Raw genomic sequence first — 25383 nt, 5'->3', positions numbered from 1 at the left:
AGGAGTTTGTGCAGACATCCAGTGTTTCGCTTCCGGTTAAACACGCTGCTCTTGGGAATCCACGCTCTGCCCACATGGTGTCGCTGCCGAGCTAAGCTGCCTCCTCTACAGAACCCTCTGACTATGAAGTAGTTCAGAAATTATTCACCCTTCCTATTTCAGTGCCGCATACGATGATTTTGACGTTTTCTGTTATGTTGGTGGCATTTTCCGGTCTGTGCAAATTTTTCCCAGTGCCACAGTTCGTGAGTTCACCCGTTCATTCAAGATCTGAGCAGTACCAAGTCCTGTTTCTCCTACACGTTGTGAAGGAACACAATGAATAGAGAACTATCTAAATACCTTCACTGCGAAACAGCTGTGTTTACTCAGTTTGGGGTCCTGACGGCAGAAAGCATGGAAGATTTATGGCAGCTCCTCCCCCCCATGGCTCTGTGTCACCGTGATAGAAAGAGAGGAATAAAGAAGGGCAGACTCTGGCATTTATGAGGGGTGTGCTCTGAGACTTACCTCCACCTCAGCACCACAGACAGCATGGGACTCCCCCACCAAAACCCACCATGACGACCCGTGAGTGTGGAGGGTAAGGCTTCCGCGGCCTTGCTTTCTGATGAGAGTTTTCCACATTTGCCGTGTCCTCCTGAGGAGGGCCTTCCACAGAGTCCTCAGCAGAGTCCAGTATGCCACATACCGTGTTCACTGGAACAAGGCTGGGAGAGCTATGGTGCGTGGACACGTGTACATGTACACACACACACACATGCATGCGCGCACACACGCACGTGCACACACGCGCAAACACACCCACATAACATATGTACACACACACACATGCAAACACACACACTTATGCAAACACATCCACATACATACATACACACACACACATACATGTGTACACATTCTGGTGGTAGGCTTAAGGTAATTTTAATAATACTTTAACATTTTCTTTCTTGTTTTCAAGTTGCCTCTGATGGATGATTGTTACTTTTATTTATTTTTTGTTTGTTACTTTTATAATGAGAAAAATAAATTGGTGTTGTAAAGCTTTGGAAGTACCCCACATGCACGTAAAAACTGTTTAGGATCTTCTGTAGATGCTGACTTTGGTTAAAGTTGGATGTCTGTCTTCATTATTTAGAGCAGTGGTTCTCAACCTTAGGAAATTATTAACTACTGCTGGGAGGTGGTGGTGCATGCCTTCAATCCCAGCACTTGGGAGGCAGAGGCAGGCAGATCTCTGTGAGTTGAGACCACTCTGGTCTATAAGAGCTAGTTCCAGGACAGCCAGGGCTACACAGAGAAACCCTGCCTTGAAAAATAAAAAACAAAAACAAAAAAATGAAAGAAAAAGAAAACAAATGAATTATTTGGAGCAGGGTTTGACACCCCCTTTGAGGTTGAACAACCCTTTCACAGGGGTCTCCCAAGACCATCGGAAGACATAGATATTTATATTGCAATTCATAACAGAGGAAAAATTACAGTTATGGAGTAGCAACAAAAATAATTTTATGGTTGGGGTCACCACGACTTGAGGAACTCTCACAGCCTTAGGAAGGTTGAGAACCACTGATTTAGGGGATGTGGCATTGCCGGTAGATCACTTGATTCCTGTGAATGGAGTGTCCCGGCTGTGGAAGGCATTGCCAGGGCTAGTCAGAATTGGAACCCTGCTCCTGCTAGGGTAGTCCAGAGCGCTCTGGACTGTTTCTTCATGAATGAACTCACACGTGCTGCCCACTACAGGGGGTCAATGAAGGGCCAGGCAGGACTGGCTGTATGGTTGATGTAGGGTACATTATGGACACACAGTACATGGTGGCCTCCGTGTGAGCCTCCCATCCAGCAGAGGACAGGGGGTTGACAGGAATGCAGTGTCCCTGTGGGGTATGCCTGTGGGAGACACAGATTTTATAAATAAAAGACAGAGAAGGAACCCATCTCTGTGATGTCGGATAGGAAAAGGCAAATAGTTTGTATAAAGGTGTAACTTTACAAGCAAGCAGGCGAACCCACAGTCAGCAGTCTCTGGGGACTGCTGTGGGATTCTGAGTCAGCCTCCCCCCCCTCCCCCGTCCCCCCCACCCCCCGTCCCCCTGCACAGTCACCTGCCGGTGTGACGTGCCGATGTTCCCTGGGTGGCCACAGATTGCAGGAGAGGATGGACGCCCATACCTCCAGCAAAGGGAACTGCCATGGCTCTGAGGGACCCAAGCTGTTTGCAGATCTACCCCAGCTCCACTTTCTGTCCAGGTCTAGGGAGCATCACCCCTGTCCCCCCCCCAAAAAAGAGAAGAATCTTGAGAACTTTTAGATGTGTGTAGGGTCTGGGAGGTGGTGATGTGTAGGCGACCTGGGAAATAGACTCTGGCTGGACTGTTGGCGGGGACTCCTTTGAGGAGGTGTCTGGTTACTTCGCTCTTGGGATCGAGATGTAACCATAACAAGAAGTGACAACTCAGTTTGTTGTTAAAGTAACCGGGCAAAGCCACATGGGCGTGTGTGTGTGATGCTGACCGTGTGGGAGTTGTGGCAGGAAGACTACACGCTTAAAGGCAACAATGGGTTATGGTCTTTTATTCCGATTTGACCTAAAATTATGTACGCAGACAGTTTATTTCCTTCCCCAAACTCCAGCTATCGCAGGCAATTAGCAGTCACTGGCAACAACAGCTTTTGTATTCGTAGATCTCTCAAGAAGCACCTAGCATGGCCTTTCTTCCGCCCAGGCCCGGGGAATCTTGTTAATTCATTTTTGTTAATTCGTTTTTGATTGCCCACCGTTAAGGTATTTAGCATGGTGTTGTGATACACAGCCACTGGAGTGGGAATTTCTTCTCTTGTCTTGTTGCGCTACGCGTAGACTAAGCCATTACACGTGGCCTGTCACTTGCCCGGGACCGTCCGCTTTATTCCCCAAATATTCACTTCTCCTGAATGGACCGTCCGCTCTATTCCTCAAAATTTCCAGAGCAATTGAGGGTGAGCTGGCGCTGCGGCGGTTACGGAGAATTGGTTGTCTTTGTGGCATGCTTTTTGGTTAATTGAGACTTCTTACATGCTCCATGATTATTTCATTTGGATCCCCACTAGGCGGGATGAGGTGTGTGTGTGCGTGTGTGTGTCTACCGTCTGTGTCTTCTTCACCTTGGAGCGAGGAGCCTGAGCTTTCATCACTTACGTAGGTGGGAATCAAACCCAGGGCCTCACTTCTGCACGACTGATCCGTGTCCTCAGCCTGAAACGTGTTCCTTCTTTCGTGTGTGCATGTGTGTGCCCTAACCTGGGTGGCATGTGGGGAAGCCAGGGATTGATAGTGGCGTCTTTCATCAGTCACCTCTCTACATGTTGCTAGAGACGGGGCCTCCCTCTGAGCCTGCTGGTCCCCATTGCAGCTGGACTGACTGACTGACAAGCTGCATCTCCCAGCATCACAGTTACTGGCTCACCTCTGTACCCCTTGTCACGTAACTGCCCTCATGTGCACACCGGGCCGCCTCCCCAGCCTCTAAACTAGGTGTTTGGGGCATAATGTGCTTAGCGTTGTTGCTTTTTAAATTCTCATTCTCCATTAACTACAACCACAACAAAACCTCTGCCTGCCATTATTTTTAGCGTAGTTTTGACATGGAACCCTCCCCCTTCTGCCTTAACGCCTAGTCTTTAATAACAGACAAACTTCTGGCATTACTCTAAAATGCAGTTAAAGAAATACTTTTTTTTTTTTTTTTTTTTTTTTTTTTTTTGGGAGATCCAAACGGGAGAGAAAGCCGGGGCCCCAGGTGCGCCGAACGGCTTGTGATGTGTGCCGATGTGGCGGCTACTTTACAGAGCACACAGCTCAGACAGCTGGCAGATTAAAGCCGACATTTAAAAGCTTTTACAGCTACGAATGTTTTGAAGGGTCTTTCATATGCCCCCCTCTCTCTCTCCTTTCTTCTTTCTCCCTGCACCAAAAGTGGAAATTTTTCTTTTTTTGTTCATTTTGACTGGCTTCCTGTTATCAAATACAATAGGCATGTAAAGGTGACATGATTCCCTTTGACGCAAAAGGCATAACACGTGGTGGGATGTAGTCCTCAGCCTCCTTCTTACAGGGCATTTTTGTGAGGGCCTTTGAGCTACCGGGTGATGTCTTTGTGTATCAACCTTGTTCTCACAAGCATCTTCCGAGGCTGCCCGCCGGGTCTACGCGGCACGCCAAAAATCCAGGCAGGGGAGAAAACGCTTCTGGGAGATGGAGACACGGTCGCCTGCCCCCCCCCCCCCTTGCTTTCCAGCCTTCCTGAGTTCTGGTGTGATTTTGTTTTTCTCTGAGCTGTGTTTTCTTTGCCGTGGAATCTGGAGGGGGTGGCGGGGCTTCCACGCTGCTCTGCAGTGTCTTGCTCGGGTTTGCACTGTGGCTAGGAAGGACGGTTCTGCTTCCTCGGACTATTTATATCCACCATTTATGCAGGCACAGGTCCGTGGATGGGGCACGGGCTCATTTGGAATAAAAAGTCCTCCAAGAGCTAATACTTTCTGTCTCCTACACCAGCTCCCTAATAGCTGCCATGTGTGAGCGGCTATGGATTAAGGCCTCACCTCCCGGGAAGCCGACTGGAGCTGTCTCCAGTAAATTTGTCTCTCAGGTTCAACAAATACGTCGCTGGGAATGAGGCCACTGGGACTGGGGTTGGGAGATACCGTTAAAGGGCCCTGTGGTCAGGTGCGGAGCTGGATCCGAGGTGGCCGGTGGTGGACACAGAGGACAATGGCCTCCAAACCTGGTTCGCCTGGCCTGGCTCTGCGGCATTGCACGTCAGCGCAAGAATGTGAGGGTCTGGGGCCCGATACCCACTTGACACATGTATGGGCAGGGGGTGGTGGGAGTGGGGGAGTCATGTGCTCTTTATGTTCACGCTAACGGTCTAGGGGCGTGGCTCTGAGAGTGGTGCTAGGTGTCTCGGACAAACATGGGTGGCGTTGTAGGAATTTCAAGACGGGCAGGCCAGCCTTGCAGCCGTGGTGGCCAAGTGTCCATCGCTCTTTTGAGAGCAGAGAGGCTCAGGGTGCTGCAGTCTGACTAGATTCTCTGGGTGCCTTTCATCAGGAAAGCAGGGAGCTCCGTCAGGGTTAGACCGTCTGTCTGTCCACCAGTACGGTACTGCGGACGGGAGCTCGCGTGTCCGCACACACGTTTAGTTTCTCGGTCCTGCTGCCGGGGCGAATGTGTGTGGGCCGCCCAGCGTTCTGGGACGGTTTCCAGCGTCATTCTCCAGGCTTCTGATGGGGGACACCTTTCTTGAAGGCTTCTTAAAAGTAGTTTCCTTTCTTAAAAGGGTTTCAGGCTCCGGTTTAGTAGGGTAAGCAGAGGAAGAAGTATTGGGAGTTCCATCCTAGATCTTAGACGCACTTCAGGAGACTGTAAATGGATACAGTTTTAATGTCTGAAGGGAAGCGAATAAAAGAGAGGAGTAAAGACTACAGGGGCAGCTCTCCTTGATCATGACAGCCGCGTCCCGCACGAGACAGTTCTAGAGTCTGAGCCCCAATCTCTTACCCGGGGAATGCGTCTTTAAGGAATGAAAACAGCCCAGCCTTTAGAAGATTTATTTTAAATTGGTATGCTAGTTGTGTTTAATTTTTTTTTAATGTCAGCCACATGTATGCACATTTATGCACTTAAACGTGCCTCTTTTTTTAGCTACGGCTGTAGTGAAAATAAGTTCGCCGGCGTTGAGCCTGCCCCTGTGAAGCAGCTTTTCTTCCTTGGCCCTGAGGATGAGAAGGCATAAGTTAGGCTATCTGAGGGTCCCCCTGCCACACAGGGAGATTGGCAGTGTAAGGGGTGTTGTGTGTATGTAGGTCTCTCTACCGAGTGTTGGCCAGGGTAGACAGAGGGGAAAGGGGGGAGGTGAAGCTTGCTCTGGCACAGAGGAATGTTGCATTTCTGAGGGTGGCATTTAACTTCTAGATGTCAGTGAAGATGGATATACTGCTGGTTAGGTCAGAAGTCTGTCAGCGTCACAAACTGAGAGGCTTCTTTGCATCCTGAACTTTAAAAATGTGAAATCAACCTACCTCCCAGGTCCAAATGAGAGTTTAGAACATTAAAATTAAAAGCTATAATTAATTTTAAAAAAAAGAGAGAAGATTTGCTTTCCTGTGTCTCAGAGAGAGAGAGAGAGAGAGGGAGAGAGAGAGAGAGAGAGAGAGAAAGAATGATATCATGGAATCCCCTTCTCAATTTTTTAAAAACAAAAAAATTAATAAATAGAAACTGTCTAGACATACATGCATATACTGTATAATTTTTAAACCAGCTACCTCTTCCTGTTTTTAATTTCCCCAAATAAGCAAATGTAAATAACTTTAAAAAGAGGCATTAAATAGTGGTTTCATGAGTTAAAAATGGTGGTTAATTTTTGGGCATAATTTAATCTCATTCGCCAAAAACTGCCCAGACGAGTTCACTAGAGCATTCTGTTGGCAACCTTGATGCACTGGCCGCTTCGGTTTGATTCTTTCCCCCCCCCACAGCGTTTTAGTGTATAAACTATCTAAAGGTTGAAAGTCTATAATTTTGAAGATTCTTCTCTGGAATATTTTCCTTCCACGGTGTTGGCCATAGCTATAGCAATGTAGATTTTCCACACTTGCTGTTCCTTCTAGAAGACGGTCGCCAAAAACTCCAAAGCCTTCCCTTTCTGTCAGGAGGGTTGAGAGGTGAGATGGTCTGTGTCCTTTTTGTTACCTTGAGGTGTTTATGTTGGAATTGGCGAAATGGTTAGACTAAAAGTCACCTGTGTGCACACACGTGTGCGTGGGTTTGCATGTGTGTCTGTGTTGCTGGGGAACCAACTCAGCATTACAACTGTTAAGCAGGCATCCTACGGAGTAACACGCTAAGGCTTAAAAGCAAACAAAACAAAAACAACAAAAACAAAAACCAAACCAAGCCAGAACAAAAACTTTTGAAGCAATTTTTTTGAATGTGTCCTTTCCTAAAACTCTGTAATTATTGCCACTTTCATTTTTATACTGGAGCAGTTCCTGAGTAGAGGCCAATCGATCCATCGTTAATATGAACACAGTTAAAGAGTATTTCCCTTTCTTTTCTTTTCTTTTCTTTTCTTTGCTTTCTTCTTCTTCTTTTTTTTTTTTTTGGTCAAACGCTTTCTCACATGAATTTACCTATGTAAGAATTATCAGTATGCCCCCTGGTACAAGTTCATGTCTGCCATGAAGTAACCACGTGTGTGTGTGTGTGTGTGTGTGTGTGTGTGTGTGTGTGTGTGTGTGTGTGTTGGTGGCAGTGGACCCCAGGGCCTCCCGCAACATTCTGGGCTCCGCCGTGTCTGAGTAACACTTCCAGGTCTCGTTGGATACCGTCTGCCGGTTCCGATTCTGCGTCTGGTTCTGGCTGACTGGGGGATGTGGGATATCGGCTCCGCGTTTCCAGAGCTCGGCAGATGCGCTCACGGCTCAGCCTCAGACATTGCTCAGAGATTGTGCGGGCGCCTGGCAGCACCTTGGTACGCGTCCATCCTACTTGTGGGGAGCTCCTATATTTGTTTTGACAGGTTGGAGCTTTCTTATAGTCAAAAAAATGTTTTTTTTTTTTTCTCCTCTCCGAGTAACTGCTGAGCTATGCACATCAGCAAAAGAAACCGTCTCAGAAAATTTCAAGCACGCAGAAGCGAACGAAGAACACAGTGAACCCCCGTAGTCATCACACCCCTTCACAGCTGTTTTATTTTGCCGCGAGTTTTATTTTGTCTAATCCCACCCACGCCTTCCGTGGTAGGTTTCAAACCAAATCCCAGATATTGTTCTGCTCTCCTTCAGAATACTTCAGTATATATTTCTAAAAAGAGAACAGCTGTGTTTGAAAAGGGAACTATCTTAGCACAGCACTCGTTCCCACTTATCTCCGAATCTACTGTTCAGACATTTAAAAGCGGGCTGTCATGCTTGCCCATGCAAGCGAGCCTTGCATAGGAGTGATAATGGAGGGAAGGAAGCATCTGAGAGAAGCCATTGTAACATTGTAGCACGGGGTGGGACATTGTAACATTGTAGCACGGGGGTGGGACATTGTAACATTGTAGCACGGGGTGAGGCATTGTAACATTGTAGCGCTGGGGGTCGGTGGTGGAGGACATGGAAAGGTGACTTCTGAGGGAGCGTCTCTCTCTTAGAGGCCCCTCTGAAGGCAGCCTAGCTGTGTCAACATTGACGTGCATGGGTTTGTTACCCACTCTGGCCTTTCAGAAAGAACCCCCGAGTGTGAGTTTCTCCCCTTGGTTCCCCCGAGCTGAGCTCCCGGTTCCCTTAGCCAGGTCGGTATTGAATTTAATCTGTATGCTTTCAGGTTCAGGTTGACGGTTAGCCTTTGACCCAGCCACTCTCTTGCAATAAACAGTTTGTTGATGAGTGCAGCTGCCCAGACGATTGTTCCCAGATTGTTCTCTCGTGGTTGCGGACAGAGTAAGAGAAGCCCTGACTTCTTCGGCTCCCTGCCTCGGGAATTGCCAGCCTCTGGTCATTCATCCTTCTCTTTATCTCTCAAAATGTTGTGAGCCAGGGAAAGGGGCCTCGGGGTGCCAGATGTGCTTTCATTCTCTGCTAGCACCATCTTCCAGAAGTTTCTGCCGCGAGGAGCAATTCCTTATGCTGCAGTAAAATTTCCCCAAGTTCAGAAGAGAGCACACAGAAGGGAGAGGCACAGTACTGTGCAGAGAAATGTGAAAATAAGTGTCTCTGCCTCTCTGGCTTTGGCCCTTTAAACACACATCCTTGGGGCTGGGAAGACGGCTCAGTGGGTAAAGTGTGTAAATATGAGGCTGGATACCCAGCACCCACATGAAAAGCCAGACAGTGCAGGGGTGCAGATTCAAAGGGATCCCTGGAGGCCTCTGGCCGCACGGTCTATCCAGTCGCTTACTCCAGATTCACGGGAGAGACCCTTTCCCAAGCAACAAGGTGAAGTCGGTAAGAGAACAGCAGAGTTGAGCTCCGGCCTCTACAGGCCCATGCTGAGACATGTACCCACACACGTGTGTGCATGTACACACAAATGCTCACACTCAACAGGAACACACTCAGCTCAGTTTTGTTTATTTTTCGTACATGTGTGGCTCATGCATACGCGTGGCCTGGGGATGGGGACCAGAGAGTCTCGCACATGCTGGGTCTTTATTTTTGAAAGATAGGACTTTTAATGTTTTTATTTTTAAACACAGGGGGCGATCACTTAATGTGGCCCAAAGCCTTGTCTCCGTTTGCGTTTTTCCTGCTTCCCTGGCCACCCCTAGTTGTCACCTGTCTGGCTGTATGACCTTCATTAAGAAGGGTGGGTCATTAAAAGAGCTTTCTGTGTGTGAGACAACGCCTTTTACTAAGCCGGCCACCAGGGGCCTCTGTCAGAGAGGTGAGACAGAGCTCTCCTCCCCGGAGGCGTGGTGACTTTCTACAACCCTTAAATTTTGTTAAGCTACCGACCCTGGTTTCTAAACCGAGGTCTCACTAAGCAGCCTGCAGTCCCCAAGCACGCTCAAGCCGCAGCCTTGTCAGCCAGCTATCACGTTGGACACGGGCAGGGTTCAAGTCTAGGATCAAGCCATGTGTGCATCTCCTTTGATGCCAGTAAGCCGTTATTAATTCTCCGATCCTGCAGACCGAGAGCTTCATGGAGCACACTGGGGCTGGTGCGTCCTGCCTGTCTTTGGAGTGTTCTAGGTCCAGACTCCAGAGGCCAGCTCCGTGACAGCGGAATTCTGCAGTCTCCATCTCTCAGCCTCAGCAGACCTGCCCCAATACAGACAGCAAGGGGGCGGGGTGAGGGGCACCTTCAGGCCCAGCTTAAATGCCCAGTGCCTGAATGCATTCTGTTGTGTTTTGATTGGAGGATGGGAAGGTCTTTTTTTTTTTTTTTTTTTTTTTTTTGGGTGGCTTTAACGGGAGCGGTTCTGCTTCAGCCTTCCAATGTGATTGCAGGTGTGGGCCACCACACTCAGCCCTTCTTTTGTTTTTTAAAAGAAGGCCACATCTTTGGCAGTTCCAGGATTAACAGTAGCACAAAAAGCATCAGGCTAGGGCTTCTGGAGCCACCACCCTCAATACAGATTTTTGGTTTTGAAAAATAAAAGGATAGTTTCTAGGCCCCTGCTTAGCCCAAGTTTACTGCTACTGACATTTTGCAGATCAAATGGACTTGTATATGTATGTGTGTGTGCATGCTGGTGTGTGTGTGTGTGTGTGGGTATGGGTGTGTCCTGTGAGCCTCTGCTCCACCTCTGCATGCCTCTGCTGCTCTGCCTTTTACCCAGGCCCCTGGGGTTAAGCTCAGGTCCTTATTCTTCTATGGCAAGCCTTTTCCTGGTGGAGTCCTCTCCCAAGCCCCACATTTTATTTTTAAAGATGCTCGTGCTATTATTACTGAAAAGGAAAGCAGAGATGGTGGTGGTCGGGGGAGGGCCCAACAGCTTCTTACAGGGCCGGAAGAGGCCTTTAGTACTTACTTCTAGGGTTGTAAGAGAGTGGCAGTAGCTTCTGCTTGGCGCTGCAGGTACTTGCTCTTTGAATTCTGGACCACCCCAGTCTACATAGTAGGTTCCAGGACACCCAGGGCTACACAGGAAGACCTTGTTCCAAAATCCCACCAACCAACCAAACAAGCAGACAAAAAGCACAGACAACAACCTAATGGTATTGAAGAATCGGGGCCTGGCACAAGCTGTGTTTCACAAGACTTTGTAGTTGGTTGGTGGCCGGCCAGTTTGCCTGACCCCATATCCAGTGTCTCCTGCCCCATGGGCAGTGTTCCAGAGAAGTCCAAGCCAGGGGGATAGAAGGCAGGCTCTTCCAGGGCAAGTGGTAGAACCTGACGCATCCCGAGGTTTGGGTTGCAGAGGATGTGTGTTCCTTAGTTCATGGTAGAGAGCAGAAGTCTCAGGTGTGGCTTACGTTTTTACTACCAGACAAAGGAACGGACAGAAAGAACTTAAGGAAGAAGGATTTATTTTGGACCATGGGTTTAGAGGATTTTGGTCATCATGGCAGAGAAGGCCAGAGTAGCTCCGTGATAGTGTGAGTGTTTGTGTGCTTGAGCCCCTCCCTGGCATGGCTGGGCCAGCAGCAGAGGTAGATCTGACCTGCAAGGTCCCCGTGGCCTGTATCTGCTAGCGAGGTCCCTACTCCTGGAGCATCCGCCTTAATACAGCACCTCCATCAGAGGACTAGACGTCCAAAACTGTGAGCCTGTGGGGGACGTGCCGCTGTCAAACTGTAACATATCGGTTGAAGAGGTGAAACATGAGGTGTGCGCTTGCCCTGTGACGGCTGGGCAACTCATCCAGGCTCTGGAGGAAGGCGACGAATTAACCCACACCTGGGCTCACACCTGGGCTCCCCAGCCCTGAGCACCGGTCACAAGGGGACACTCCCCAACACTGCCTCATTACAGAATTAGGGCCACGGCCCACGAACTTTTGGGATACACCCAGACCATAGCGACCGTAGTAGGAAGTATTAACTGTAGTCACTTCTGAGTGCCGGCTCAGTCCCCTTCAAAGATGGCTGAGCAGGCTGAGCAGGCGTTCCCTGGAACCACAGGCTCAGGAATCTTGGCTTTGCCGCCCCATGTCCCCCACACTCAGGAGCTGGCGTGTTGGGTTCTGACAAATGGCGTGTGTTTCACTCAAGGCATCGTTAATGAAGGCCTTGGAGACTCCTGCGGATGTCGACCCACACCCAGGAGCCCTGTGAGTGAAGCTCGCTCCTCTTGTACCCGCAGAAGTTGAAGAAGTTGATTCCTGCCTAAAGCCTCCTTTTGTCTTAGAGCCCCCCCTCCTCCCCTGCTTCCAGAATAGATCTCGCCTCTAAAATGAGCCTGCTTGGCCTGGAGGAGGTGTGAGGCCTATAAAACCAGCCTTGTTAGAATCGGCTTATTCATTTCTCCTGTTACTGTTCCCCTCAAGCCTTTGTGGTCTTCACTAGTTGGCATGTAACAACAACAACAACAACAAAAAGCAATAAATCTGGGGCCGTTTAGAACAACCGAGCCAGGCTATCGCTTTACATAGTAAAAGGAAGACAATTTAATGGATACAAATTGAGTACCTACTGTGTGCGGGCATCGGTGTGGATGGAAACAGCTGTCACCCTCCCCCCCTTGGGTTCACGTCACGGGTGACATGTGGCTTAAATGAGATGTGTGCCCATAGTCTCAGCTTCAGGACACTTACCCCAGGTGGCGGCTGGGGATGGGCTTAGGAGCTGTGTGATTTTACTGAGGAAGATGGAGGAGCACCCTTGGAGCCTAACTCCTCTTCCCATTCCCCCTGTGTGTTAGCAAAGGATCAGGGTGTGCAGGGACTGACGGAGTTGTGAGCCATAGCCTAGGAGCCTCTGCAGCCAGCTCCCAGCAGCACAGCTTTGCTGGCCACCCCTGGTAGGAGCTGGTGAGCAGACTGAAGGACTGAAGGGTGTGTTTAGAACCCTGTTGAGTGGCTCTCCCCTCTTCTCCTTCAGTCCTGTGGGCCTCAGCAGGGAGCCATCCCATTGTGTTTTAGGGTGCTCCATTTTAAGGAGGGCCGATGTCAAAGTGCTGCTCTCCCGGGAAAATGTCAGTCTTCATACTGGCTGCTTGCTGCCTGCCTCCGTAGGTTAGGACTTCCTCCAAGGCAGGGTCATCCTTACAATTGTCAACGTGACAGTGCTCAATACATTTTTTTTTTATTGGGGCTGGGGTCATAGGTCAGCGAGATTGACCCAAACCTTAAACATTTAATTTCTGTTGTTGTTGTTGTTGAGGAGTACATATAATTTTTTTTAAAGAAAGAAGAGTTGGGTTGTTCCATACACATTCCATGAGAGTAGACATACATTTGTTCCCATCCCCTGAAGTACTTAAAAACCAGACGCCCATAAAAAGGGCTTGTGTGTCTCGTCTTTGATGATTCGTTTTCTGATTCGGCCATTTCTGGTCGTCTAGCAACTGACAATGTATGACTGAAGCAGGACTAATCTAATTAAGTCCAATTATTTATCATGAGACAAATGTGTCTCCGAGATAAAGAGAAAAAAAAAAAAAACCCTTTATAGATCAGGAAACTGAACTCCAGCAGCAAATGCAGACTGTAATAAATACTTCTAATCCAGCGTTGTTAGACGGACAGCGGGTGGTTCGGCTCTACAGTGACAGGGAGCATCAGGCCTCTGGTCCTAGCTGCACTCTGGAGTTAGTGTTTAGCCGAGCGTCTTCTGTGTGTTCACACTTGTGCAGATGGGCATGTCCGTGATGTTAGTGAACGCTAGTGAACGGACCCCCTTTTGGGTGCTAATTCCCATGTGGCTCAAGCTTCTGCCATTTGCTCTTTTTTTTTTTTTCTTTTTTAAACCAGTTTTATTTAGGCGTGATCTGTACTCAAGAAAATGCACCTGCTGTGTTTTGCACAGTCTAATGAAAGTAAGCTGTGCGGTCCACTTTCCAGTTCAAGACTCAGCAGTTTCCCATTCCCGTCTCTCTCACAGTCACGCCCTGCCGCAGGCAACCCCCCTTCTGTCCTCTGTCACCGTGGTCTTTCTGGAATGTTGTCTAAATGGGACATATTCGTCTTACTGTGTGTGTGCATGTTTGGGTGTGTTCAGGTGCATGTGTGTGCATGTGGAAGCCAATGGTACGACCCCCTCCCACCTTTTTTTTTCTTTTATTTTTTGAGGCAGGATTCTTACTCACCTGGAGCTTGCCAAATGGGTGAGGCGAGCTGGCCAGCACTGGTCCAGGAGTCTTCCCTCTTCAGGGCCGAGATTTAAGATTTGAGCGTGTGCTGAGTATGAGCCACCACACCCATCTTCCTTGAACAGGTCTCTAGACTTGGATCTGGGTTCTTAATCTTTTTTGGGGGTTGGGGTGGGGTTTGAGACAGGGTTTCTCTGTATAGCTTTGGAGCCTGTCCTGGAACTCGCTCTGTAGACTAGGCTGGCCTCGAACTCACAGAGATCCACCTGCCTCTGCCTCCCGAGTGCTGGGATTAAAGGCGTGAGTCACCAACGCCTGGGCACTACTGTAACTTTATAGTAAGCCTTGAAACAGGTAATGCGTACAGTCTTCTAACGTCTTCCTTTCCGAGAGCCCTTTGACCATTTTAAGTATTATTTCTGCATAAAATTTAAGTCAATTTCTACAAAAAAAGCTTGCTTGTGAGTTTGATTGGAAATACACTGAACCTGTAGATCAAGAACTCACACAGTGAAAGGAGAGAACCGACTCCCACAAGTGCAAATGTGCACACACACGCACACACATGCACCTCATATACACATGCACACACATGTGCACACTCACACACACATGCACATACACGCACACATACCTCACACACGTGCACACACATGCACCTCACACGCACATGCACACACACACATCACACACATGCATACACGTGCATACACACACACACACACACACACACACACGGCATCCCTAACAAAAGATGACTTCTCCTTGTCCTCATCGCCCTTTGAAGGTTCTGCCTGTAACCAGGTCGATGTACACGTATCTGTTCTTTGTACGTTTCCTTGGTTAGTGTGGATTTCCACTGTAAATGATAGTCAGGTATTTGCCAGACCTGAGCCTGGATGCCTGCTGTGGGCGCAAGAGAGCAAGACCCATGTGTGGCCTTTATGGACAGAGGGACGTTAAATATGTGGCCTACAAATTACGGTTATGGTGAGTGCCATAAAGTCACTGAAGGTTTATGAGGGTCTGACCTAGATTGTGAGGGCCCTGGACAGGGCAGTTCTCCTGATGAAGAGGATCTAGCTCCGCATTGGTGGTTCAGCTCAGGAGGTTGAGGGTGGGTCATACTACTTACATTTCAGCCCATTTGACAGCATACACTTATGTGTACACATACATGTGCACACACACACGTGTACGTATAAACATATGTGTGTGTTTATGTATACTTTGTCAATTCAGTAGCACTTTCTTACTGCCTAATGGTTACTGATAAAAAATGACCTGAGAATTAGGAATTGATTCTTTTATCCTGTGCTATAGTTGATTTTGCTAAGTTGATTTAGTTAATTTACTAACAATGCCACAGAAAAGAAAAAGAATTGTGTCTCATGATCATGGAGGCTCCAGAATTCAACATCAGGGTGCTGTCATCTGCTGAGAGCCTTCTTGTTGTAGTATCCAGTGGCGGAAAGAAGAGCAGGATGGAGGGAGGGAAGGAGAGATTGTCCCTCTGTTTTTTTTTTTTTTTTGCACGTTAACTGGGCATATACCCCTAAGGTGACTGATTGACCACTGGGCTAACTACACTGACCTGCTCATGGTGCACAGCCCTCATGACCTACTCAGCTCCTATAGGCCCCACTTAATACTGTTGCTTCAAACATTAGGTACCGACACATGGACTTGGGGGGGCACACACTCCCCTTGCCTGTGTTAGTGACAGCTGCCTCCTTAGTCCCCAAGTCATCGTTGTCATTTGAGAGTATCTGGAAGGTCATTGCTGGCATGTAGCAAACACACTTAACAAAGTTTTGCTGTTCAGGGCTGATGGTAGAGTAGAGGGGCGGTTTGGGTGGGGCCTCCGCTCTGAACGGCCTCAGCTGTCAATATGGGTCCACTGAGAACCGTGTTTCCCACAAGTCTTTAGGGCTCATGGTCAAACCATTGCAGCCTTGAGAGGGAGCCCGCTTGGTTTTGCTGACACCTTGATTTGACCTGTGGCCTTGACAGCTGTGATCCATTTTTGCTGTTTAAAGCTGCTTGTTGTGTGGTCCTGGTTACCAGACCCCAGAAAATGAATTCAGCTCATTTGTATCTTTTTATTACACCCGACTCCCTTCACTATCTTTTGCTTTCTTCTGGCATCTGCTGATCTCCGAATGTGGACCTGTGTTGACTCGCCCCTGGGCCGCTGGCTTGCAGAGCCTCCCTGCTCATTTGATTTCACCATCTTCGTTAGGGTTTCTAGCGCTGTGAAGAGACACTGTCACCATGGCAACTCTTAGCAAGGGAAGCTAATTGGGAGGCTTACAGTTTGAGAGGTTCAGCTCATTGTTGTCATAGCAGGTAACCTGGCAGCCTGTAGGCAGATGTGCTGCTGGACAGTAGCTGAGAGTTCCACATCTGGATCTACAGGCAACAGGAAGTGAACTGTATAATATGCTGGGCATAGCTTGAGCGTATGAGACCTTAAAGCCCGCCCTCGCGGTGACACACTCCTCCAATAAGGCCACACCTCCTAACAGTGCCACTTCCTACGGATCCAGACACATGGGTCTTTGGGGGCTGTTCCTATTCAAACCATCACATCCTCTGTATTTCCCGTAGCCCTGTCTTGCCAGCACATCTATGCCCACCCCCTTCCCACACCTGCCCTCTCTGCACATCTGCTGGTAACAGCTGGCCTTCAAGGGGTCAGAATTGGGAAACTTATGCTCATGTTTGAGCTCCCTCCTTAAAATTTTATTTATTCTCTGTGTGTGCACATAATGACGGTGTGTGGGTGTGTGCGAGTGTGCGCGCGCACGTGCATGTGTGTGTGCGCGTGCGTGCACATGTAGCATGTGCGTGGAGGTCAGAGGACAACTTTGTGGAGTTAGTGTCTTTTTCTACCTCTACGTGGGTTCCAGGAATTAATGAAGCTCAGGTTGCCGTCCTTGCCTGGGAAGTGCCGTTTGCTACTGAGCCGCCTCACAAACCTGATCTCCCCATATCTGATAGTGTTCCAAGTATGACCTGTTAGCGCATCATGCAGCCCCTGCTGAGAGCATGTTCTCACTGTGTGTTCTCATGACGTGGGCTGTCATGCTGCTGTGAGCTCACTTCTGCTTCCATTTGCTTCAACCCAGAAGTGCGGGAGCCAACCCCCCAACCCCCCCCCCCCCGTTGCTTCCCATGTGGGCTCCAATGGCTCTCTGCTCCTTCACCCCTGTGGCCCCTCACTTCTTCCAGACCGCCTCCCTTTCATGCTGTCTCCGTCATGTTGCTGTCTCCGTCATGTTTCTCCTCTTGGGCCATCTGCCCTGCGCCTCTGGAACCCTTTCTACATAATAAATACAAATGATATCATTGCAGTCAAGCATTGCATAAGGGCCGAATGTGTTCTGGGAAATGTGCTGATTTCTTCACTGTGGGAGCATCATGGAACTCTGACACGAGCTAGACATCCGAGCCTGACTATGAACAGATCACACAGTAAAGCCTCCCTCCCATCCCCCTCCCCCACCCTCCCTCCCTCCCCCTCCCTCCCTCCTCCCTCCTCCCCTCTCCCTAATGTTGCCTTCTCAGTAAGATCACTCACCTTCAGCTTTCAACATGCCTCTTTTCCCTGTTCATCCTTCCTTCGCCTCTTCCCCGCCTCACACCCTGCCTGCTGGGCCTGTGAATGTTCTCACCTTGTGACTCACACATGAGAGGGCAGTCCCTCCAGTGTGGCCCCTCTGCTTCCCGCTGTCTCCTCAGAGGCCCCAAGGTGATCTGCCTGGGGTCTGTGTTCAATGGTTGGCTACTGCGATTTGACGAATGAAATTTCAGCCTGTCGGTTCTTCGTTTGGGGCGTGGGGGACTTGGGACATGCTCCTCATGTTAATGGAGAAGGGACACCTTTTAAACTTTCCTTTGAAAGTTCTGACATTTGCATGGGGATCTCCTAAAACCCTGGCTCTTAAGCCTGGTGTGGTGACTCAGTGGTTAAGAGCATTAGCTGTTTTTGCAGAGGACCTGGTTTTGGTTCCCAGCACCCACATGGTGGCTCACAACTGTCTGTAGTCCAGTTCCAGGGGATCTGATGCCCTCTCCAGGCCTTCATGGACACTGTAAACACGTGATGCACAGACATATGTGCAGGTAAATGATCATACACGTACACATGATGCACAGACATACATGCACGTAAATGCTCATACACATGAAATAAAAATGATAAATATAATCCTTTAAGACTCCTGGATCTGTCTTGTGCAGGACTCCTTTGAAGGGATCTACATGGTTCTTGATAAGCCATCCCAGAGGAAGGCTTCTGGCTTGCACACAGGCATGGTGAGCCTCCTCCAAGCTTCAGAACCACCGGAGACTCTGCATTAAGCAATGTCTCTTCCGTTTTCCTAGTTAGGACAAAATAAAGAACCTGGGATGCCACAGTGTTTTTCCTGTGGGAAAGCTGGCTTCCCCTTGGCTGGTGACGGTGTCCAACTGTCTTTACACGGGGCACTGTACCCTCAGAAACAAAGCACTGGTACAAGGGTGCATTCAGTTTTGAGACTCCTACTTGGAGTTTGTTTCCAGGTAGGATAATAAGTGTAAAGGTGAGGGAAAAGTGTAAAGACATAAGAGTGATTCTATCCCCCTTCCTTGTGGAATGTGCAGAGCACTGGATAAGAGGGACTTTAGAGCTAGAGGGGACCTCTGAGATGCGCCAGGTGTAACTGGGTTGGAAAGTAAGTAATGGACTCGGGGTGTTTCCTTGGATCCTGGTTTATAATTCTTAAACGGTAAACACATTTAATATCTCATTCTAATTTCTTCTACCATCACCAAATACTTAGGGCTGGGTAATTTCTAAAGAAATTAATTCCTCACAGTTTGAAGGTAGAGAATTTAGAGGTGTGCTCGTGCGTGTGTGAGTATATGAGTGTATGTGTGCTCGTGCATTGTGCGTGTGTGAGTGTGCTTGTGCATGTGTGAGGGTGCTCCTGCATGTATGAGTTGTGAGTATGTGTATGAGTGTGTGTGAGTGCATTGTGTGAGTGTGTATGAATGTGTGTGTGAGTGCATTGTGTGAGTGTGTATGAGTGTGTGTGTGTGTGCTCCTGCATGTGTGAGTATGCATGTGAGTGAGTGTGCGAGTGTGCATGAGTGAGTGAGTGTGCGAGTGTGTGTGTGAGTGTGCGTGTCTCACTGAGTGAAGCCCTCTTTGCTGGTGGTGGGGGCACTCTACGTAGTCCATAGGGAGTGTTGTGGGCATCAGTTGTCAAGAGACCCATAAAGGGGGCTCCCTAAGCTTTTATCCGAGGCCTGACCTACTTCATGGTAACTAACTCACTTAGTAAACCAGTAACCCACTAATGGATTAATCCATTTGAGGGGGCAGGGTCCCCTCGACTCAGTCATATCTCAGAAGTCCCATCCCCAAACACCATTAATGTGTGAATTTGGGAATTAAGTTCCTAATGTGTTCAGACTGTGGCGCTTAACACAGTATTTCGTGCTGACTCAGGTGCATCAGATGTGTTCCCCTGGCTCTTTAGTTTATGAAGTGGGAAGTGCCTAAGCTACCCAGGTATCTTCAGTAAACACTGCTATTGTTGGATTAAGTCTCCCATCGCAACCTCCTTCCCCCCTTTCCTTTTTTATGACATAGGAGATCCAGGATCCGTTTATGCAGTGGCTTGAGAGGCATGTGGATCCTGAAGGAATCATAAAATCCAGCAAACTCTCCCTTAAGTTCGTCTCCTCTTGCACGGCTGGAGTGGAGATCACCCCGGCTTCTGTTCCCGTGGTTACCGACTCCGATGCCTTCTCATCAGAGTACTTTCACGTAGAGACGTATCGGCAGAATCTGCAGACCACGAGGCTCGGGAAAGTGATTCTGTTTACGGAAGTGACCTCCACGACCATGAGTCTCTTGGATGGGTGAGTTCCAGTCAGGCACTCGGCCTGGCCAAGGTGTCCACTGGTGTCTGTTTCTGTACCCAGTGCCAGGGGAGAGGGACAGACCCGCCCATCATCTGAGCAGGGTAATGGTCTCTGTCGTGCCCCCGAGAGCTTAGGCCTCTGAAGGAGGAACTTAAGTCGGAGTCCGTATTTCTTATGTGGCTTTGGTGGCTGGGGTTGTGCTTTCTTTAATCAGCCATTGAAAAATGTCCTTGAGGGAAGATTTCAAAAACAGTGTGTAACAGGTGGCAGTGATCGGGTGATCGTTTTTTCTCTGTGCTGTGGTAATCAGTGGTAAACGTTTAATCTAGGATGTCCTGCGGGGTGTCAAAAGAATAAAGTAGGGGTGACTTATAGCTGGGTTAGACGGAGACAAGTGGGAACTTGTGTTTTGAAATCTGTTCTGGTCCGTTCCTAGTCATTTTCCAAGCTTGCTCTAATCCCGTTTGCATGTTTGAAATTTATTCTTAATTGTAAGCTTTCGTTTTTACTTCTGTTTTGTGGCCTCTCTTTGGAGTCGAAACATGGAAAACAGATGAAAAGGGATCTTTCTAAATGCTACATATTGTCTGTACTAATTAACACGATGATTTTGGTTTAAGATGCTGGGTAGAAGAGAGAGAAACTCAGAAAAGTGTCTTCCCTGTTCTTGGAACCAAAATTGAAAACTACAGACTCCAGAAATCACTGGATTCACAGTTTTCTAGGGCTTACACACGTAGGGATTATTAGACGGGTAATTCAACCTACAGAAATTCTGCTCGTTGCCTTCGTTCTACTAGTATCTGGGGTGGAGTTAGTTGGTTATAGTTGCTACAGAGTAGTGAAGTGGCCGGTGTGTCCCTGCCTCTGGCCGGTGTGTCCATGCCTCTCACGCCGCAGGCAGTTAGTGTGTGGGGTATGTATGGGGTCGGCAGAAGATGCGTAGAGCACACTGCTGTGAATGAGCTATAACTGAGCCATGTTAATTAGTGAGTTCTGTTTATCGACTTAATTTGTGTTGCTATAGGTACATATTTTTTCAGTTTTGTTTTCCTAAAGAGAAAAGTATTTCTGCTTTCCTCGGGCAGCGAGGGACGCTTCTCTCTCCTCTAGTCTGGTACAGGCAGCGGGCCATCTTTGTTTGGTCGGTCCCTGTGCCGGGCAGGTTCTGCCGGGCAGGTTCTGCCGGGCAGCTGTCCTCCACCCCTGTCCGATGGCTCCTTACCAATGCTCCCTGGGGAAGCTGCTCACAACAGCCTTAGGGGGCAGAGGTTCCCGGGGGCTGTGGCTGTTTTAGGAAGAGGCGTCTGAACAGAGCTCCTTAGTGCCAGCAGAACCCAGAGTAGCTCACAGGGATCAAGTGACAGAGTAGGAAAGCCACTGCTTACTGTGCCCCAAGGGTGCAACCGGAAGGGGGCTCTGGTGCTGGCGTGGCGGGCACACTTCTCTCTCACCCCCACCCAAGGCAGCTTGCAGAAGGAAGCCTTTCCTGGGCCTGAGGGCTGTCACCATCACTGCAGGGAACACAGCAGCAGCAGGCTCACGTCTCAAATGGGAATCAGGAAGCAGAGTATAAATCGGGGGTGGCAAATGGCTGTGAAACCTCAAAGCCTGCCCCCCACCCCAGCCCAGTGACATACTGCTTCCAGCAAGTCCACATCTGCTCGGCCCTTCCCATCTGGGGACCCACTGCTCAAAGGCCTGTGGGAGATACTCGCTTGAAGCAGCACCGCAGACCCACGCCAAGCGTCTCATGGAGACACCCGCCGATGGCCGCCAGTGGACAGTCGTGTGTCCCTTCCATGGTGCATAGCATGCTAGGCGACAGGAGGGTGGGGCAAAGCACGCTGGGTCGCAATACATGTGGGCACTCCCTGGGACTGACATTCGGCCCTGGTGTTCTTACCTCACTGCTGGGCCTAGTCTCGCTAAAAAAGAAAAAAAGAAACACAAGCGAACAAGCGTGGTCTTCATGTATGTGTTCTGTGTGTGTGCGTGCGCGCGTGTGGAGGCCAGAGGTCGATGACTCCTCAGATGCTCTTCACCTTATTGTGTTGACAGAGAGGGTCTCACCGGACTGGAGCAATGGAAAGTTGAGAATTACTTGCCCGCTAGCAAAGGTCGTCAAAGGGCGTGTGGCTCTCCCCTCCGAAAACAAAAAGTCAGAGCCTGCCCACTGACTGATGCTCCCCGGGTCATTAGACCTGGATGTGCCGTCCAGTCCCAGTGCCCGGCCATTTTCTCTGGCACATCATCCTGGCCTGGAGCTTTCCCTCCAATCTGTTGTAAGGGGGCGAGGGCGTGTGTTCTGGAAGCCTCAGTTGCTGGCTCTGTGGGGGGGGGGCAGAGGCTCTTATTTTCCTTTCTGTGCTGTTCCCATGTTGACTTAGCTCAGCTATTGGGTAGAGTCCCAAGAAATGGACCCCAGGCTGTGTCTGGCCCAAGCGAGCCACCGAGCATTCCACGGTCACGTCCTACAGCTGGGACACGGAGCCATCGGTGTGGCATGCGTGGTGCAGTGTGGTGTGAACCGGTACCAGCACCTGGGCTGGAGTAACACCTTTGCTTTGCTGGGATATTTAGGGAGCCTGCGCGTTCTGTTCACTGGTAGGATGAGGGAGCCGCCTGCTTGGGAGGAGAGCTGAGGCCACGGAGCACTGGCTCGTGAGTCATCGTTATTTTTGGAATCGTCTTTTCTTGGAGTCACAGTATCTTTCTTGATTGACTTATGCCAAGTCTGTGTCAGGTGCTGAGGTATGTGGAGCCATCGTGTGGGTAGCCAGAAGAACACAGACTGTGCGTATGAGTGCATGCTGAATGGACTCATCGAGGGTTGGCTACTTTTGATTTGTAAAGGATAATTCTGGTTCTCCTGTTTAATGTTTAATCACCACTGTTTACACCCCTGGATTTTTCAGGCACCTTTGCCCATAGCACTGTGTGGGATAAGCCAGGCACTGTGCTCACTAGTTGACACTACTCTTGCCTCAGGACATGTCCCCCAAGTGCATTCTGGTCACACTGAAGTTCAGGAGCTGCGCTCCCGTGTTTGGGACAACGCAGAGTGGCAGGCAGATGCGTCAGCTGGGCGGCGGGCCTTTTATGTGTTACTGCTTACTGAGTGTTGCTGCTCCATCATAAGGCTTGTGGTCATCAGGGGAAATGGTGGCACCATGACAGCGTCCCCTCCAGGCAGCTCTGAGACGTTGGCGGCACCCTCTCCCCACTCCCTGTTAGCTGTGAAAACACGAGCGTTACCCTGGCAGATGCTACCCTGGCACCTTCATCTGACCTGGAAGTGCCCCTGTGTCTGAGCTGTCACCAGCCTCCCTTGCTGTTTTGAGGGTCAGGGTAAGGTGGAAGGGATAATTAGGAGACACTTGACTCCACTGGCAAGATGGAAAGCAAAAAACAATTCCGTAAGGGAGCCGTGAAAATCTGCCTTGGGATGTCATGCATGCCATCCCAGCACTGAGGAGGTGGAGGCATGAATGCAGTGCTAGCCTTCAGTGCTCGGGGTTCAGGTCGGCCTGGGCTACAGAGTGGGACCCCGTGTACAAGATTTTTATGAGTGCGTGTGCATGTGCGTGTGTGCAAGCATGTGCGTGTGCGCGTGTGCATGTGTTCCTGCGTGCGTGTGCTTGTATGCGTGCGTGCGTGTGCGTGCATATGTGCTTGTGCGTGTGTGCGTGCCTGTGTGTGCGTGCATGTGTGCGTGTGCTGGTGCGTGTGTGCGTGCCTGCGTGCGTGTGTGTATCACATTAATGAGAATGGCCACGGTCATTTTGGGAGGATACTCTGATCTTCAGAGTTTTGGGCTAGCCCAGCTCCTCAGCCCCGTGCCAGCCTCTCTAGCAGTCCTGACCCTCTCTTCCCTTCCTCCCTTCTGGATCTACTGCAGGAACTCCCTCCGCTCTGTACCCTCCTCCCATGAAGTCCAAGCCTGAGAGGACAAAAATTGGGCTGGAACTAATTTAATGGCTGAGTGACCTCACAGTGGAGAAACAGCCGGATCCTAACAGGGGGCTTTGTCTCCATCCCCACCCTGGCTGGTAGCATGCCAGTCAAGAGTCAGGCGGGAGGCACAGGTGGAAATGATTACAGCTGTCAGAAACTTTGAAAAATTGATTCTGGAGGCCAAGCGAATAGATTGGAGTTGACAGTGTTGTCCTAAAGATTCTAAGGGAAAATCCTGTAGTTTAATTTGAAATCCCTTGATTATTCATTAGGTCTCCAGATGGCTTTTGTTGGTGTTTTACATATTAATGCCTGTATTGTGTTATCCACGTACTCTTAATGTGCACGCAGGTAATAGGCAGGGAATAAACTTGTTGGTAAGTGTCCCAAATTAATGGGGGTATTAGTGTAATTGTGAAATAAAAGGGCCTTAAGAAGTTGATTGCTCTGGAATAATTAATGTGAGGTTTTAAACAAATGGGCCAATTTAGTACTTTAAAAGTGAAAATGATCGGCGAGTTTCCCCTCATTTGAATGTTTACGTCTAAATTCAAGTTTAGGGTATAAAGCCAGAGTTTGACTTCTGCGGTGGTCACGACTGAAGGGTTATTCTGGCAAGTTTTCCGGGAATTTTATTCGGTGGATCCACTTCAACACCTGAGTCAACTTAACCCTTCACATGTTAGGCTACCCAACGCCGAGTTTCTTTAGGGGCGTGTTTTCAGGGTTCTAGGTGTGTTATTGCATGTGTATGCCTGTGTTATGTGCATGTGTTCATGTGAGTGCATGCGTGTATACACGTGAAGGCCAGAAGTTGATGTAATGTTTTTGTCAGTGGTTCCCACCTGTTTTTAGACAGGGTCTCTCACTGAGCCTGGAGTTTGTGCGATCAGCTAGGCTAAGTAGTCTCCACCCCCCGCCCCCCCCAGGATTTCCACTTTATTCTCTGCTTTTATATGAGTGGGTGGGATCCAAACTCAGGTCCATATGTTTGAGCGGCAAGCATGGAACCGACTGAGAATTTGAGAGGCAGGGGCCCGTTTCTTACTGGGACCGTGACCGTTTTATGATGGTCACAGTGTGTTCTGTTTGGGCGACATTTCACCGGAACGGACCTTCTGGTTTCTCTTACAAACTTGGTGTCTCGGTGAGTTTGCAGGAGATCGCTCTTCATCCTCTCCCAGGCTCCTCACTCCATCGATCTGGGGGCGACTGGACAGGCTCTCAACCCATCACGGTTTAACCTGAAGCACCCTGGTGAATGTAGCCAGGGAACAGCAAGTGTTCATTCCTCAGGGGAGGTAGCCTGTTCAGCCACAGCAGAGACTAGGCGGGCCAAAGGTACAGTTGCAACTTTTCAAACCACAGCCCAGGCTTTTAAATGCTCTTAGTGGTGGCAGTCTGAATCTCCAGGTAGTCCCAGACCTTCAGGCAATCGCCGTGAAGGTACGAACCGAAACTGTGTAGTTCTCGTGGGCCCCTCACTCCAGCACGTGGGGTGGATGTTGTAATGGGTACTGCTGTCTTGGGATAATGAATCCAGAATGTACTACACCAGATTGCCTCAACTTTTCCCACTCAGATCCCCTTTTCCCCAGGGAATTTTTTTTAACGCATCTCCTAACAAAGACACAGAGACCTAGAAGGTCCATTCCAATGAAATATCACCTTAATATATGTAAGTCTATAAAATAGGTATGCAGATAAAGCAAATTACTAAAACAAATCATAAGGCAATTTATTTAAAAACAATTCTTCAGTGCATACATACCGTTTATTTA

The 25383-nt window shown here is 49.2% G+C and overlaps 1 protein-coding gene across 1 annotated transcript in view; it reads left to right on the top strand.

Moving 5' to 3' along the window:
- Hlcs (holocarboxylase synthetase) overlaps positions 1-25383 on the top strand; it is a 137375-nt gene that overhangs the window by 22629 nt on the left and 89363 nt on the right. Inside the window, exon 6 of the mRNA XM_051191921.1 lies at positions 19371-19642. Coding sequence (XP_051047878.1) covers positions 19371-19642 — 272 coding nt within the window. The remainder of the gene's footprint in view (positions 1-19370; positions 19643-25383) is intronic.

This window comes from Phodopus roborovskii, unplaced genomic scaffold (genome assembly GCF_943737965.1).
Source record: "Phodopus roborovskii unplaced genomic scaffold, PHOROB, whole genome shotgun sequence".
Taxonomy (NCBI): Eukaryota; Metazoa; Chordata; class Mammalia; order Rodentia; family Cricetidae; genus Phodopus; species Phodopus roborovskii.
The sequence above is the reverse complement of the archived record's forward strand: the minus strand, read 5'-3'. Positions and strand labels throughout refer to the sequence as shown.